The sequence below is a fragment of the Lissotriton helveticus genome, chromosome 5_1 (assembly GCF_964261635.1).
Source record: "Lissotriton helveticus chromosome 5_1, aLisHel1.1, whole genome shotgun sequence".
NCBI lineage: Eukaryota > Metazoa > Chordata > Amphibia > Caudata > Salamandridae > Lissotriton > Lissotriton helveticus.
The window spans coordinates 458,191,738-458,206,395 of NC_136065.1; the positions used below are offsets into that span (position 1 = coordinate 458,191,738).

The 14,658-nt window shown below is 46.8% G+C and overlaps 1 protein-coding gene across 2 annotated transcripts in view; it reads left to right on the plus strand.

Annotated features, from left to right (window-relative positions):
* Positions 1–14,658, plus strand: part of WDFY4 (WDFY family member 4) — a 1,018,342-nt gene that overhangs the window by 937,395 nt on the left and 66,289 nt on the right. For both annotated transcript variants that reach the window (XM_078642707.1, XM_078642708.1), the window contains one exon: positions 14,016–14,228. In XM_078642707.1, the coding sequence (XP_078498833.1) occupies positions 14,016–14,228 (213 nt within the window). The remainder of the gene's footprint in view (positions 1–14,015; positions 14,229–14,658) is intronic.

Consider the following 14,658-nt stretch of genomic DNA (forward strand, 5'->3'; position numbering starts at 1 on the left):
AATCAAGATAAAAAAGACCTCCATAAGTTTTACATTTTATATCTAGGTCAAATTCCTGATCATTAACACATAAACATAAACATAATTGTCCTTATAGTTTAAAAACACCTTTTAAAAAAAAAAAAAAATCAAAGAATAATACAATAATTGAGGCAAACAGAGAAAAGACACATACAACCTCAATACAGACTCCATTATCATAGATAATGTAACCTCTACAACTCCATACATTTACATGTGTATTCTGATGGAAAGCCACATACCAATAACCATACATTGCGAGTTGGGGCTTGAATCTGAATTTTCCTTTTCGCCTATGATTTTACCCATATGTGAGCCATGTATTTCTCAATCATTTAAAAACATATGTTTCCTCCTTATTATCAAACATTTAAAGATGTTTTGAACCAGATTATCCCTCCCTTTCAAGCTTGTGGAGTCGCAGAAGGGGGACACAGGGGAGTGACTAGACAAGCTTAAAAAAGCGGGAGAGAAAGAAAACGAGAAAATCAGGAAAAAACAGGAGGGGGAAAGGGTTAGACAGATTTACCCAATTGGTCATACAGCTTGGTGTAACTCCGATGAGTTCATCCCATTGCTCTGTGATCCATTACATAGTTTAGATTTTTCTCTTGATGGGTTTGAATTAGGTCTATCTCCTACTTTATCGCTGCAATTGGCCTTGATAAGCGTGTTCAAGGGGACTTGGGGAAGGCTTTTATAATGGACTATGTGCTTCATCTTTTGCAGGGTTTTTCTTTGTCAAGGCCTAGAGTGAGGCCTGTGCCCCTTTTCTTGAGATCCCCTCTTGGTCCTTCATGAGTTGCAGAATGCCCCTTTGTGTCCATGGAAGATGTATCAATGATGTTTTTTGGCTAAGTTAGCCTTTTTGGAAGCTACTATGTGAGTAAGACGACCGGGGGAGATCGGGGCTCCTTTTCTAAGGACATCTCCTTCCTTTAAGCCTAAACTTTGGTTCAGGTTCCACTCCTGTCAGGGAATTGTCCTCCCAAATTTGTAGAGTCATGTTTCAGATCAATGGGAGAAGGAATCTTATGTTCTTGATTTTGGGAGGGCAGTGAGAGTCTATCTTGCTCGTCCTAAATCCTTCAGGAAAAATTGATTTCTTGTTCGTTTCCTTAGGTTTGGGACACAGAGATGGTTGCCATTAATGGGTGACTATGCTCGACCTACTCTGCTCATTAGATTTACCCTTCCATTTAATGTTCAGGGGTAGTCAACAAGAGGGATGGCTCATGGCTGCGTTGTGGGCAGAATGTAAAGGTGTTGCCCTGTCTGACATCTGTAGGGCTGCCACGATGGCTTCATGTAATTCTCTCAGTTTGCATTATGGTTTCAACATATCTGCTGTTGTTTTGTGTGCTGCAGTATCTTGCTCTGCTTCTTCTGTTTGATTTGGATTCCATTGGAAATGCTTTAGGACTATGGACTTTGTCATCATAGTTCAAACTGTCGTATTGATTCACATTTCTGTCTGAGTGCTGTGCTCAGATGGGCACCCACCAGGGCCAGATTGGAAAGCCAAAGCAGCCCAGGCAGTTTTGTAGGACCAGCCCCATTGCGGGAGTGGGGGCTGTGCAAGTGTGAAGCACTGCTTCTTTTGGTACTAGGGCAGATATTGCAGCAAGTAGCAAAACCAGCCCCCACTACAAAAAAGTGACCCCCACAACTGCAAAACCGGCCCCCATCCTTCCAGCCTCCCGGGAAAAACACCTGATGCTCGCTACGGCCAGTCCGGCCCTGGCACCCACTAGATGCTTGCTGCTACATCCTCCTGATTTATGCCCAGGTATGAGGATGAATGGACTTGAGGGTAATGTTTGGATTACTTACCAGTAATCTTCATTACAGTGCTTCCTGCTTTTCTGTGTCATGGCCCTGCAACACCCCCATCCTCTCCTTCCCACCGATGGAGGGCAGATGTCTTCACTGTTTTATCTCTGCGGCTTGCTATCTTCAAGAAGTGAGTGGTGCAATGCATGGCCTAAACTAATTAGGATGGGTCCATGTGTTTGTAATTTCCTGCATCTCACTTTTGGATTCTAGATGCCTGTCCGGGAGGGAGACTAAACCTAAAATTTTAGGAGTGTGACAAGGAAGACTAGGACGTGGTGTACAGATGCCCACACAAGCACACTGTCCAGCAAGGGCTGCCTGTACTGTTTCCATCTATTTCCTTGTCAAGGCTTTGGGTCTTCTGCAGCGCTTAATTTGAGCCAGTGATTTTGGGTGCTCTGCGCCAGCACTTAATTGTCAACACCACACGTATGGCAATCTGCCACATGGTGGTGCTGCTCATCTAATTTAGAGAGGAGCAGATCAATGGCTGTTTATGAATGCAATATACATTAAAAAAATGGCTAATACCTACCTCCCCATCCATTCCTTGAGCTTCGGGCACCGGGAATAATCTTACCTGTCACACTTGCAGGTGAGAGAGATGGTTAGCAGTTGTTTTGGTACCGTCATTGGCAGAAATGTCAGGGGCGTGGTTCAAGCTACAGTGGCCTTCTGATCAAGGCCTATTAGTTTACAAATTAAGCACTGTGTGCAGTATACCTAATTCCTCCTCCCCCCCCCCCTCAACGACTGCTATCTGGTAGTTATGTTTTATTCCAATCTCCTGCCACAATCAGTTATCTCTCAAGGCCTCCTCCTCCTGAAACACGAGAAGGATGCATGTCATCTATTCTAGGACTCCTTACTGTAATATGTGTCAGGGTGCAAAAACAGATCTCAAAGTTAATTTTAACCTGCACACTGTAGAGGCCCTCAGACTGCAAGGGCTGCATGAGTCGAACAGATAACCCTGGAACTGCCACGGGCAATCACAGAGCAGCTTCAAACACAGAAAAGAAACCCAAGGCTGTGACAGAACAGAAAGAAATATTACAGAGCAGGCAGACGTAGAACATACTTTAACAACGGCTTAACTGAGAGAAAAAAACAATGAGTAGCCTTTGACAGTCTCACAACGGCCAAAGCCAATCACAGACCAGTAACAGACATTGCCAGAGCAGCAAGGGCCTATTGCAGAACAGCCACGGACAACCACAGAAAATCCGAGGGCAATCAGGAACAATCAGAAATATTACAGAGCAATCAATTACAGAACAGCTTGCAACCAGCACTTAATAGATATAGCCAAACACAGAGCAGTGAGAAACAATCGCAGAATAGACAAAGAGAGCACAGAGCAGCCAAAGACAATCAGAGTGCAAACAGTGCTAACAGAATAATCGGAAATACTGCAGAGAAATCAGCCACAGAGAAGCATACATTCGAATGAAGCAATCAAAGAGCAGTAAGGGATGAACATAAACAATTGTCGAGCACTTATAGAACATCACAGATCTGACACAGAAATATGTTCAGGAGGACAGTAAACAATTATAGAAGATGCACAGGTTAACAGTCTGAAGTCATTGGCACATAAGGAGCCCAAACTACACACCCCAGGGCAATTAGTCTACACTTCTTCACACACTCATAGGTTCAAAATTCTCGCTCAAGCAGTAACATACAGACAAAGAGCAGCAACACTAATATAGTCACAGAGTTGCACTCACAAAATACTGAAAAGTCATATACATAATTATCTCTCCCTTCCTTCACCGTGTCCCCCCAGCTGCTTGTCTTACGCCCACCCGCCCCCCTATAATCCACAGAACAAATTCACAACCTTCTCACAGCAGGTGGTAAAGGTATGCTTTTAAACCCCAGGGAATTGAAAATTACTTGTGGTTTTATGACTGGAAAAAACTGTCCCACACAGTAATTCCCCATTTCAAGAGGTTTAAGTCATAATTGGATGGAACTGGGGTGATTTACCACATAGTATGTACTGTTACCTCAGTACAATCCAACAGGGTCACACTGGGGGATTCTAACAAAGGTCCACCGTCCTTGTAAGAGGATTCCACAGCTACATAGTAAGTGAGATAGAAACAATATGGATATGTCTCCACATATTTACAATATTCAGTCCCAGACACAACCTAATTTGCAAATAAGTGCAAAGGCCTGCAGATTTTCAAAGTAGCCAGCTGCTGCCAAATGTCAGGGCTGCTGAATAACAAGTCTGCCTTGATTTGATTCCACCTCAAAACTCTTTCGTCCCCCACACATCACTTCCTCTCTCTCACTTTATCTTACTTTTGCAGGTTCTTGCGGCTTTCTCCCATTATCTCTGTTTTCTGACCTTTTGCTTTATTCTCTTTCCCCCCATGTCTGCGTCTATTTGTCTTGCTCTGGATCTAAGTCAAACGATGAAAAAAACATAGGTTATGGTCACCAAAAATGAGTGATTGTGCTCACCCCCTGCACAGATCGCAGGGCACTGGTGAATACACAGTAGCAGTTAAAGTGTGCTGCAAACTTCATAACACGTACAGTGATAGGCAGCCAGAGGAGAGCCAGACTGGTTATTGGACAAAGAGCACTTCCGACCAATATTTCTAAATTTCGGAAAAGCATCTCACTGCGGGTTGTTGTCATATGCATTGCTGCTGAAAGGTCAATACATAGAAGATGAATGTGTCCACTGAAATAAAATCTCACTGCACAATCATCTCTAGGCTTATTAAAATAATCCTTACTCATTCAGGTGAAGTTACAGCACAGGGGGTGCAGACTCTCACACGCTGTTCTACAGTTATAGAGGAAGAACAGGGGGTGCAGACACTCACATGGCGTTCTACAGTTATAGAGGAGGAACAGGGGGTGCAGACACTCGCATGGCGTTCTACAGTTGTGGAGGTGGCACAGGGGGTTGCAGACACTCACATGGTGTTCTACAGTTATAGAGGAGGAACAGGGGGTGCAGACACTCACATGGCGTTCTACAGTTGTGGAGGTGGCACAGGGGGTTGCAGACACTCACATGGTGTTCTACAGTTATGGAGGAGGCACAGGGCGTGCAGACACTCACATGGTGTTCTACAGTTATGGTGTAGGCACAGAAGGTGCAGACACACACATGGTGTTCCACAGTGATAGCGGAGGCACAGAAGGTGCAGACACTTACACAGTGTTCTACATTTATAGAGGAGGCACAGGAGGTGCAGATTCTCACACAGTGTTCTACAGTTATAGAGGAGGAAAAAAAGGGGGTGCAGACACTCACATGGTGTTCTACATTTATAGAGGAGGCACAGGGCGTGCAGACACTCACATGGTGTTCTACAGTTATAATGTAGGCACAGGGGGTGCAGACACTCACATGGTGATCTACAGTTATAGAGTAGGCGCACCGGGTGCAGACACTCACCTGGTGTTCTACATTTATAGAGGAGGCACAGGGCGTGCAGACACTCACATGGTGTTCTACAGTTATAGTGTAGGCACAGGGGGTGCAGACACTCACATGGTATTCTACAGTTATGGAGGAGGCACAGGGCGTGCAGACACTCACATGGTGCTCTACAGTTATAGTGTAGGCACAGAAGGTGCAGACACTCATATGGTGTTATACATTTATAGAGGAGGCACATGGGGTGCAGACACTCACATGGTGTTCTACTGTTATAGAGGAGGCACAGGGGATGCAGACACTCACATTGTGTTCTACAGTTATAGTGTAGGCACAGAAGGTGCAGACACTCACATGGTGTTATACATTTATAGAGGAGGCACATGGGGTGCAGACACTCACATGGTGTTCTACAGTTATAGAGGAGGCACAGGGGGTTGCAGACACTCACATGGTGATCTACAGTTATAGAGGAGGCACAGGGGGTGCAGACACTCACCTGGTGTTCCATATTTATAGAGGAGGCACAGGGGGTGGAGACACTCACACAGTATTCTACAGTTCTAGAGGAGGCACAGGGGGTGCAGACACTCACATGGTGATCTACAGTTATAGAGGAGGCACAGGGGGTGCAGACACTCACCTGGTGTTCTATATTTATAGAGGAGGCACAGGGGGTGCAGACACTCACATGGTGTTCTACAATTATAGAGGAGGCACAGGGGATGCAGACACTCACATTGTGTTCTACAGTTATAGTGTAGGCACAGAAGGTGCAGACACTTACACGGTGTTCTACAGTTATAGAGGAGGCACAGGGGGTGCAGACACTCACCTGGTGTTCTACATTTATAGAGGAGCCACAGGGGGTGCAGACTCTCACACAGTGTTCTACAGTTATAGAGGAGGCACAGGGGGTGCAGACACTCACATGGTGTTCTACAGTTATAGTGTAGGCACAGAAGGTGCAGACACTCACATGGTGTTCCACAGCTATAGTGTAGGCACAGAAGGTGCAGACACTTACACAGTGTTCTACATTAATACAGGAGGCACAGGGGATGCAGATTCTCACACAGTGGTCTACAGTTATAGAGGAAAAGGGGTGCAGACACTCACATGGTGTTCTACATTTATAGAGGAGGCACAGGGGGTGCAGACACTCACATGGTGTTCTACAGTTATGGAGGAGGCACAGGGCGTGCAGACACTCACATGGTGTTCTACAGTTATAGTGTAGGCACAGAAGGGGCAGACACTGACATGGTGTTCTACAGTTATAGTGTAGGCACAGAAGGTGCAGACATTTACACAGTGTTCTACATGTATAGAGGAGGCACAGGGGGTGCAGACTCTCACACAGTGTTCTACAGTTATAGAGGAGGCACAGGGGGTGCAGACACTCACCTGGTGTTCTACATTTATAGAGGAGGCACAGGGGATGCAGACTCTCACACAGTGTTCTACAGTTATAGAGGAGGCACAGGGGGTGCAGACACTCACATGGTGATCTACAGTTATAGAGGAGGCACAGGGAGTGCAGACACTCACCTGGTGTTCTACAGTTATAGAATAGGCGCACCGGGTGCAGACACTCACCTGCTGTTCTACATTTATAGAGGAGGCACAGGGGGTGCAGACACTCACATGGTGTTCTACAGTTATAGAGGAGGCACAGGGGGTGCAGACACTCACCTGGTGTTCTATATTTATAGAGGAGGCACAGGGGGTGCAGACTCTCACACAGTGTTCTACAGTTATAGAGGAGGCACAGGGGGTGCAGACACTCACATGGTGATCTACAGTTATAGAGGAGGCACAGGGGGTGCAGACACTCACCTGGTGTTCTATATTTATAGAGGAGGCACAGGGGGTGCAGACACTCACATGGTGTTCTACAATTATAGAGGAGGCACAGGGGATGCAGACACTCACATTGTGTTCTACAGTTATAGTGTAGGCACAGAAGGTGCAGACACTTACACTGTGTTCTACAGTTATAGAGGAGGCACAGGGGGTGCATACACTCACCTGGTGTTCTACATTTATAGAGGAGCCACAGGGGGTGCAGACTCTCACACAGTGTTCTACAGTTATAGAGGAGGCACAGGGGGTGCAGACACTCACATGGTGTTCTACAGTTATAGTGTAGGCACAGAAGGTGCAGACACTTACACAGTGTTCTACATTAATACAGGAGGCACAGGGGATGCAGATTCTCACACAGTGGTCTACAGTTATAGAGGAAAAGGGGTGCAGACACTCACATGGTGTTCTACATTTATAGAGGAGGCACAGGGGGTGCAGACACTCACATGGTGTTCTACAGTTATGGAGGAGGCACAGGGCGTGCAGACACTCACATGGTGTTCTACAGTTATAGTGTAGGCACAGAAGGGGCAGACACTGACATGGTGTTCTACAGTTATAGTGTAGGCACAGAAGGTGCAGACATTTACACAGTGTTCTACATGTATAGAGGAGGCACAGGGGGTGCAGACTCTCACACAGTGTTCTACAGTTATAGAGGAGGCACAGGGGGTGCAGACACTCACATGGTGATCTACAGTTATAGAGGAGGCACAGGGAGTGCAGACACTCACCTGGTGTTCTACAGTTATAGAATAGGCGCACCGGGTGCAGACACTCACCTGCTGTTCTACATTTATAGAGGAGGCACAGGGGGTGGAGACACTCACATGGTGTTCTACAGTTATAGAGGAGGCACAGGGGGTGCAGACACTCACCTGGTGTTCTATATTTATAGAGGAGGCACAGGGGGTGCAGACTCTCACACAGTGTTCTACAGTTATAGAGGAGGCACAGGGGGTGCAGACACTCACATGGTGATCTACAGTTATAGAGGAGGCACAGGGGGTGCAGACACTCACATGGTGTTCTATATTTATAGAGGAGGCACAGGGGGTGCAGACACTCACATGGTGTTCTACAATTATAGAGGAGGCACAGGGGATGCAGACACTCACATTGTGTTCTACAGTTATAGTGTAGGCACAGAAGGTGCAGACACTTACACGGTGTTCTACAGTTATAGAGGAGGCACAGGGGGTGCAGACACTCACCTTGTGTTCTACATTTATAGAGGAGCCACAGGGGGTGCAGACTCTCACACAGTGTTCTACAGTTATAGAGGAGGCACAGGGGGTGCAGACACTCACATGGTGTTCCACAGCTATAGTGTAGGCACAGAAGGTGCAGACACTTACACAGTGTTCTACATTAATACAGGAGGCACAGGGGATGCAGATTCTCACACAGTGGTCTACAGTTATAGAGGAAAAGGGGTGCAGACACTCACATGGTGTTCTACATTTATAGAGGAGGCACAGGGGGTGCAGACACTCACATGGTGTTCTACAGTTATGGAGGAGGCACAGGGCGTGCAGACACTCACATGGTGTTCTACAGTTATAGTGTAGGCACAGAAGGGGCAGACACTGACATGGTGTTCTACAGTTATAGTGTAGGCACAGAAGGTGCAGACATTTACACAGTGTTCTACATGTATAGAGGAGGCACAGGGGGTGCAGACTCTCACACAGTGTTCTACAGTTATAGAGGAGGCACAGGGGGTGCAGACACTCACCTGGTGTTCTATATTTATAGAGGAGGCACAGGGGGTGCAGACTCTCACACAGTGTTCTACAGTTATAGAGGAGGCACAGGGGGTGCAGACACTCACATGGTAATCTACAGTTATAGAGGAGGCACAGGGGGTGCAGACACTCACCTGGTGTTCTACAGTTATAGAATAGGCGCACCGGGGGCAGACACTCACCTGGTGTTCTACATTTATAGAGGAGGCACAGGGAGTGCAGACACTCACACGGTGTTCTACATTTATAGAGGACGCACAGGGGGTGCAGACACTCACATGGTGTTCTACAGTTATAGTGTAGGCACAGAAGGTGCAGACACGCACATGGTTTTCTACATTTATAGAGGAGGCACATGGGGTGCAGATGCTCACATGGTGTTCTACAGTTATAGAGGAGGCACAGGGGGTTGCAGACACTCACGTGGTGTTCTACAGTTATAGAGGAGGCGCAGGGGGTGCAGACACTCACATTGTGTTCTACAGTTATAGTGTAGGCACAGAAGGTGCAGACACTTACAGGGTGTTCTACATTTATAGAGGAGGCACAGGGGGTGCAGACACTCACATGGTGATCTACAGTTATAGAGGAGGCACAGGGGGTGCAGACACTCACCTGGTGCTCTACATTTATAGAAGAGGCACAGGGGGTGCAGACACTCACAAGGTGTTCTACAGTTATAGTGTAGGCACAGAAGGTGCAGGCACTCACATGGTGTTCTACAGTTATAGAGTAGGCGCACCGGGTGCAGACACTCACCTGGTGTTCTACAGTTATAGAGGAGGCACAGGGGGTGCAGACACTCACACGGTGTTCTACAGTTATAGAGGAGGCACAGGGGGTTCAGACACTCACATGGTGTTCTACATTGATAGAGGAGGCACAGGGGGTGCAGAAACACACATGGTGTTCTATAGTTATAGAGGAGGCACAGGGGGTGCAGACACTCACACGGTGTTCTACAGTTATAGAGGAGGCACAGGGGGTGCAGACACTCACCTGGTGTTCTACATTCATAGAGGAGGCACAGGGGGTGCAGACACTCACATTGTGTTCTACATTTAGAGAGGAGGCACAGGGGTGCAGGCACTCACATGGTGTTCTACATTTAGAGAGGAGGCACAGGGGGTGCAGACACTCACATGGTGTTCTACATTGATAGAGGAGGCACAAGGGGTGCAGAAACACACATGGTGTTCTACAGTTATAGAGGTGGCACAGGGGGTGCAGACACTCACATTGTGTTCTACAGTTATAGAGGAGGCACAGGGGGTTCAGACACTCACATGGTGTTCTACATTTAGAGAGGAGGCACAGGGGTGCAGGCACTCACATGGTGTTCTACATTTAGAGAGGAGGCACAGGGGTGCAGACACTCACATTGTGTTCTACATTTAGAGAGGAGGCACAGGGGTGCAGGCACTCACATGGTGTTCTACATTTAGAGAGGAGGCACAGGGGGTGCAGACACTCACATGGTGTTCTACATTGATAGAGGAGGCACAAGGGGTGCAGAAACACACATGGTGTTCTACAGTTATAGAGGTGGCACAGGGGGTGCAGACACTCACATTGTGTTCTACAGTTATAGAGGAGGCACAGGGGGTGCAGACACTCACATGGTGTTCTACATTGATAGAGGAGGCACAGTGGGTGCAGAAACACACATGGTGTTCTACAGTTATAGAGGTGGCACAGGGGGTGCAGACACTCCCATTGTGTTCTACAGTTATAGAGGAGGCACAGGGGGCTCAGACACTCACATGGTGATCTACAGTTATAGAGGAGGCACAGGGGGTTCAGACACTCACATGGTGTTCTACATTTATAGAGGAGGCACAGGGGGTGCAGAAACTCACATGGTGTTCTACAGTTATAGAGGAGGCACAGGGGGTTCAGAAACTAACAAGGTGTTCTACAGTTATAGAGTATTTGTCCACATTTTCCATTCCCATTAATGCCATGATTACAAATTGTATTTACTGTCCCTCTGTACTAAATTCCCCTTACTCCTACTTTGAACCTGGAAAAGAGGCATACATGTAGAATCTGTATTTACCATGCTGAATTCTGCATGTTTTCCACTTTTCTAGACTTTTCCCTCCAGTAGACATCTGCAGATCTGACCTGCTGACACATATCATGGGAAAGCAGCAGGAGTATAATAATTATTACACTTCTCAGAATTCAAACTTCTCTGCAAACTTTTCTTTTCACAGGTATCGAAATTTAGCCCCAGCTCATAAGCAGAGTTTATAATCTTAAAGGCCAGTCACCCATGGGCAGACCTGTCTTCTACAATTTGAAGCTAAAGAAACTGGAAAGCAGTAGATTATAAAAACTAAACGACTGGTGTAACAGTCAAAAAGAGGCACATAACCTTGCTGTGCCATCACTAGCTCCAGAGCAAATCAACAGCCTTAAACCTTCCCACACCTCCTCTTTTATTTCCATACAGCAAGAGGATCATCAGATGGGTGCTGATGAATAGATACTGATATTACACGAGCCATAATAACACCGTGGGCATCCTACCCGCCACACCATGTACGCTCCCAACCAATCTTTAAAACCAAGCACAATCATCTCAATCAACCTCATTAACATTTCAATCACCAAATCACTCAGCAAACCCTACAGAACACACACTTTACTTTATGCTGAGCAATGCTCCATCAACAGTTATCAAAGGCAGAGCTCTCAGGCCTCTGAAATGTGCATAAACTCAATGCTGTTTTTGTTAGAGACCTGGGCCTTCTGAACCACCACACATATCATTGATGTCTGTGTCCCACAGCTTCCTTCAAACTGACCCACAGAACAGAAGAGTAGTATTTACTTCTGTGGCCTTCGATCAATGTGACACTGCACTATGCAGTACAATCTATTGTTCTGCACCTCTGTTGTCGCTTTCCGCTGACAGTAATGTATGCAGTCTCTTTTGCTTGATCTAGCAAACACTCAGAACCAACCCTGCTTCCAGCTCCATGATGCCCACCCTCATCATAGCAGGCTCAGATTGTTTCTTGCTCAACACCTTCCACTGCAAATTCAAGCAGGCAATGCATAGACCTAGGCCACGAGGGATTCAGCTCATCATGCTGCCGCGCCCGAGGTGTCACTTGCTCTTCCATGACCGACCTCCCCTGCCAACCCACAAAACACACCTGGACCAACCATGCAGCCATTGCATTCTACCTACTGTAGTCCCCACCTACAATGGGCAAGTGGAAATAATAAAGCAACCAACACCCTCATTTGTGGACGTCCCCAAAGATTTAATGCCACCCCACAGCTGACACTGAGACCCCGCTCATTGACTTCAACCACCCCGCGAGTTGATATTAGACACTCATGCCCTGCCTTACTTCTGCGGATCCACACACCATGATATGGTCAGGGGCTCACCACCAGCAAAAGCAACTTGTGGAGACAGGAGAATGACTATGAATTGAGAGAGTTGTACTGGCAATCTGGCTCTATAGGGTGGCAGCGCGCTCATTTTCCCTTCCATTATGGCGGGCTGCATGATGCCCGCTTCGCAGCCATCTAGTTCCTTTTGTGTCCAAGTGTTTCTGTGGCTGAGAAAAGCTGTAGGTGAAACTTCAGCACAGCTGGAACATCAGACCTGCCTACCACATCCAGGACCCCATCAAGGGAAACAAAGGCACCGCCTCTGATCTAACTTCACAAGTTGCTAAGAGATCAATGGATATTTTAAAGGGTTTCTCAGGCTCTGGGTCTATAAAAGGCATTTAAATCAATGCATGATCTGTAGAAATACCAGGGAATTTCTTTAATGTGTGTGTCTGCGTGTGTGCGTGAGGGAGGGAGATAGAGGGTTTTTGGCACTTAGTAGACATATTTATTTCTGTCTCTTGGAACCCATTTATCAGTCGTACAATAACATAGAATACTCCAGCAGTCTACATCTATCCAGGAATGCTCAAGGTATAACACCTATATGATAACTGTGTTCGTTCTCTGCAAGGTACAATCCTGTTTGTGCACAGAGATTTGTACTGAAGGGTGTGTCACACATGACATCCCTCACTCGCTTATGCTCCCTAATGCAATGGCAAATCTTGTTACGGTTGTGCGAACAATGCTTGTTTAGTGCAAGTGTGGCCCTTTGTATAGTAAATATAGCGCTGCACATCAGTGGCATTACACAAAATGTCGCCCCCCCTGCCGATTGCGACGAGGGCCCACTAGTCTCCCATATCTCACAGGCGTTCATTGGCCTTGGGCTGAATGGGGATGGGGCCCCTAAAATTGTCCCTCCACCCCATCCATACCCCATAGGAGCTGCAGGGGCCTGTGTTACACCTCTGCTGTGCATTTATTTTGCAATGCATGCAGTTCAGTGCAGCAGATTTCCGCTCATTGTTCCATTGCGCGAATGTGTTGCAGTCTGTTTGTGACTAAGTAATGAAGTGAGAAGAGATTTATGATTATTTGTTTTTCTTGCCACCAATTTCTATGGGGTCAGGTAGATTAAAAATGTATCAGCTGCTAGTCACTCCGCTTATCATGGCATTACCCCTCTTGAACAAACACAAGATGATGGGTGAAATGCTGAATTTTTTCAACCACTCACCCCTAGTCAAGAGATCTGGATTGAATCCATCCTTCTTTTGCCCACCATGCCACCCCAGTTTGGGCGCAGCCATGGGCAAAACAGCCTTGATCCTGCTCCTCATGGGTCCAGTCCAACCCGAACTTCCAGGCCAGGTCTTCTCTGGACCGGAAACAAGTAGCCTGGCTGTTCGGCTGGAGGGTTCCCACGGGGAGCCGCGTCAAGGCTGATTTTGATATGGCTGGGACCAAACTGGAATGGTTTGGCGAGCAAAATAACAAAGGATTAAATGCAGATCTGTGACTGGGGGTGACTGTCTGACAATTTTTAGCATTCTGTCCATCATCTTTTTGTGTTGTACTACCCCTTAGGGCTGTGCCCCTTATACCACCACGCCCAGTAGGCCCAAGCTCTGGTCATAGAGCTCAACACTCTAGTGTAAAAGATACCAGTCCCCGGACCTGTGATGTTATAAGGGGTCTTGGTGCACACCGTGGGTGTACTGAGTGTGAACCTGAAATGGTGATTTTCTCTATTTCCTTTGCAGGCTTTGGAGAGTGATTATGTCAGCGCTAACCTGCATCACTGGATCGACCTTATATTTGGCTACAAACAGAGCGGTCCGGCTGCGGCCGATGCTGTGAACGTCTTCCACCCTTACTTCTACATGGACAATGCAGACCTGAGCGGCAAGGCGGACCCACTGATTCATAGCACCATCCTGGGATTCGTCAGCAACTTTGGGCAAATTCCAAAGCAGGTAAAGACCAAGGGCCTTTTTGTCTGATACAGTTCTGTAGGAGTTGAACATCCAAAGAAGGCCTACAATGGCTTCCGCTTGGCCTCAGGGCTATAGGAGCTTCCACCACAGTACTGTCTAAGAATGATTGGCACAGACTGAGGAATCTATGACTCAGGTATACGACAGGAGATTCCTCATACCATACTGGAAGCCTAAAGAGACTTCTAATTTGCAACATTTTCATGGTTATCATGATGTCACCCTCATCTGGGACTTCAAATGTTCTCCTGTTGGTTTGCAAGATTACCTTACAAAGAAAAGGAGAATAATTAATGCTTAAAAATTGATACTTGTGTTGTTTGAGTGCTAAAATAGAAGATGGATCACCTTGATTCTGAAGTGGTTAGGAATCAAGCCGATCCTTATATGGGCATTACATACAGAGGAG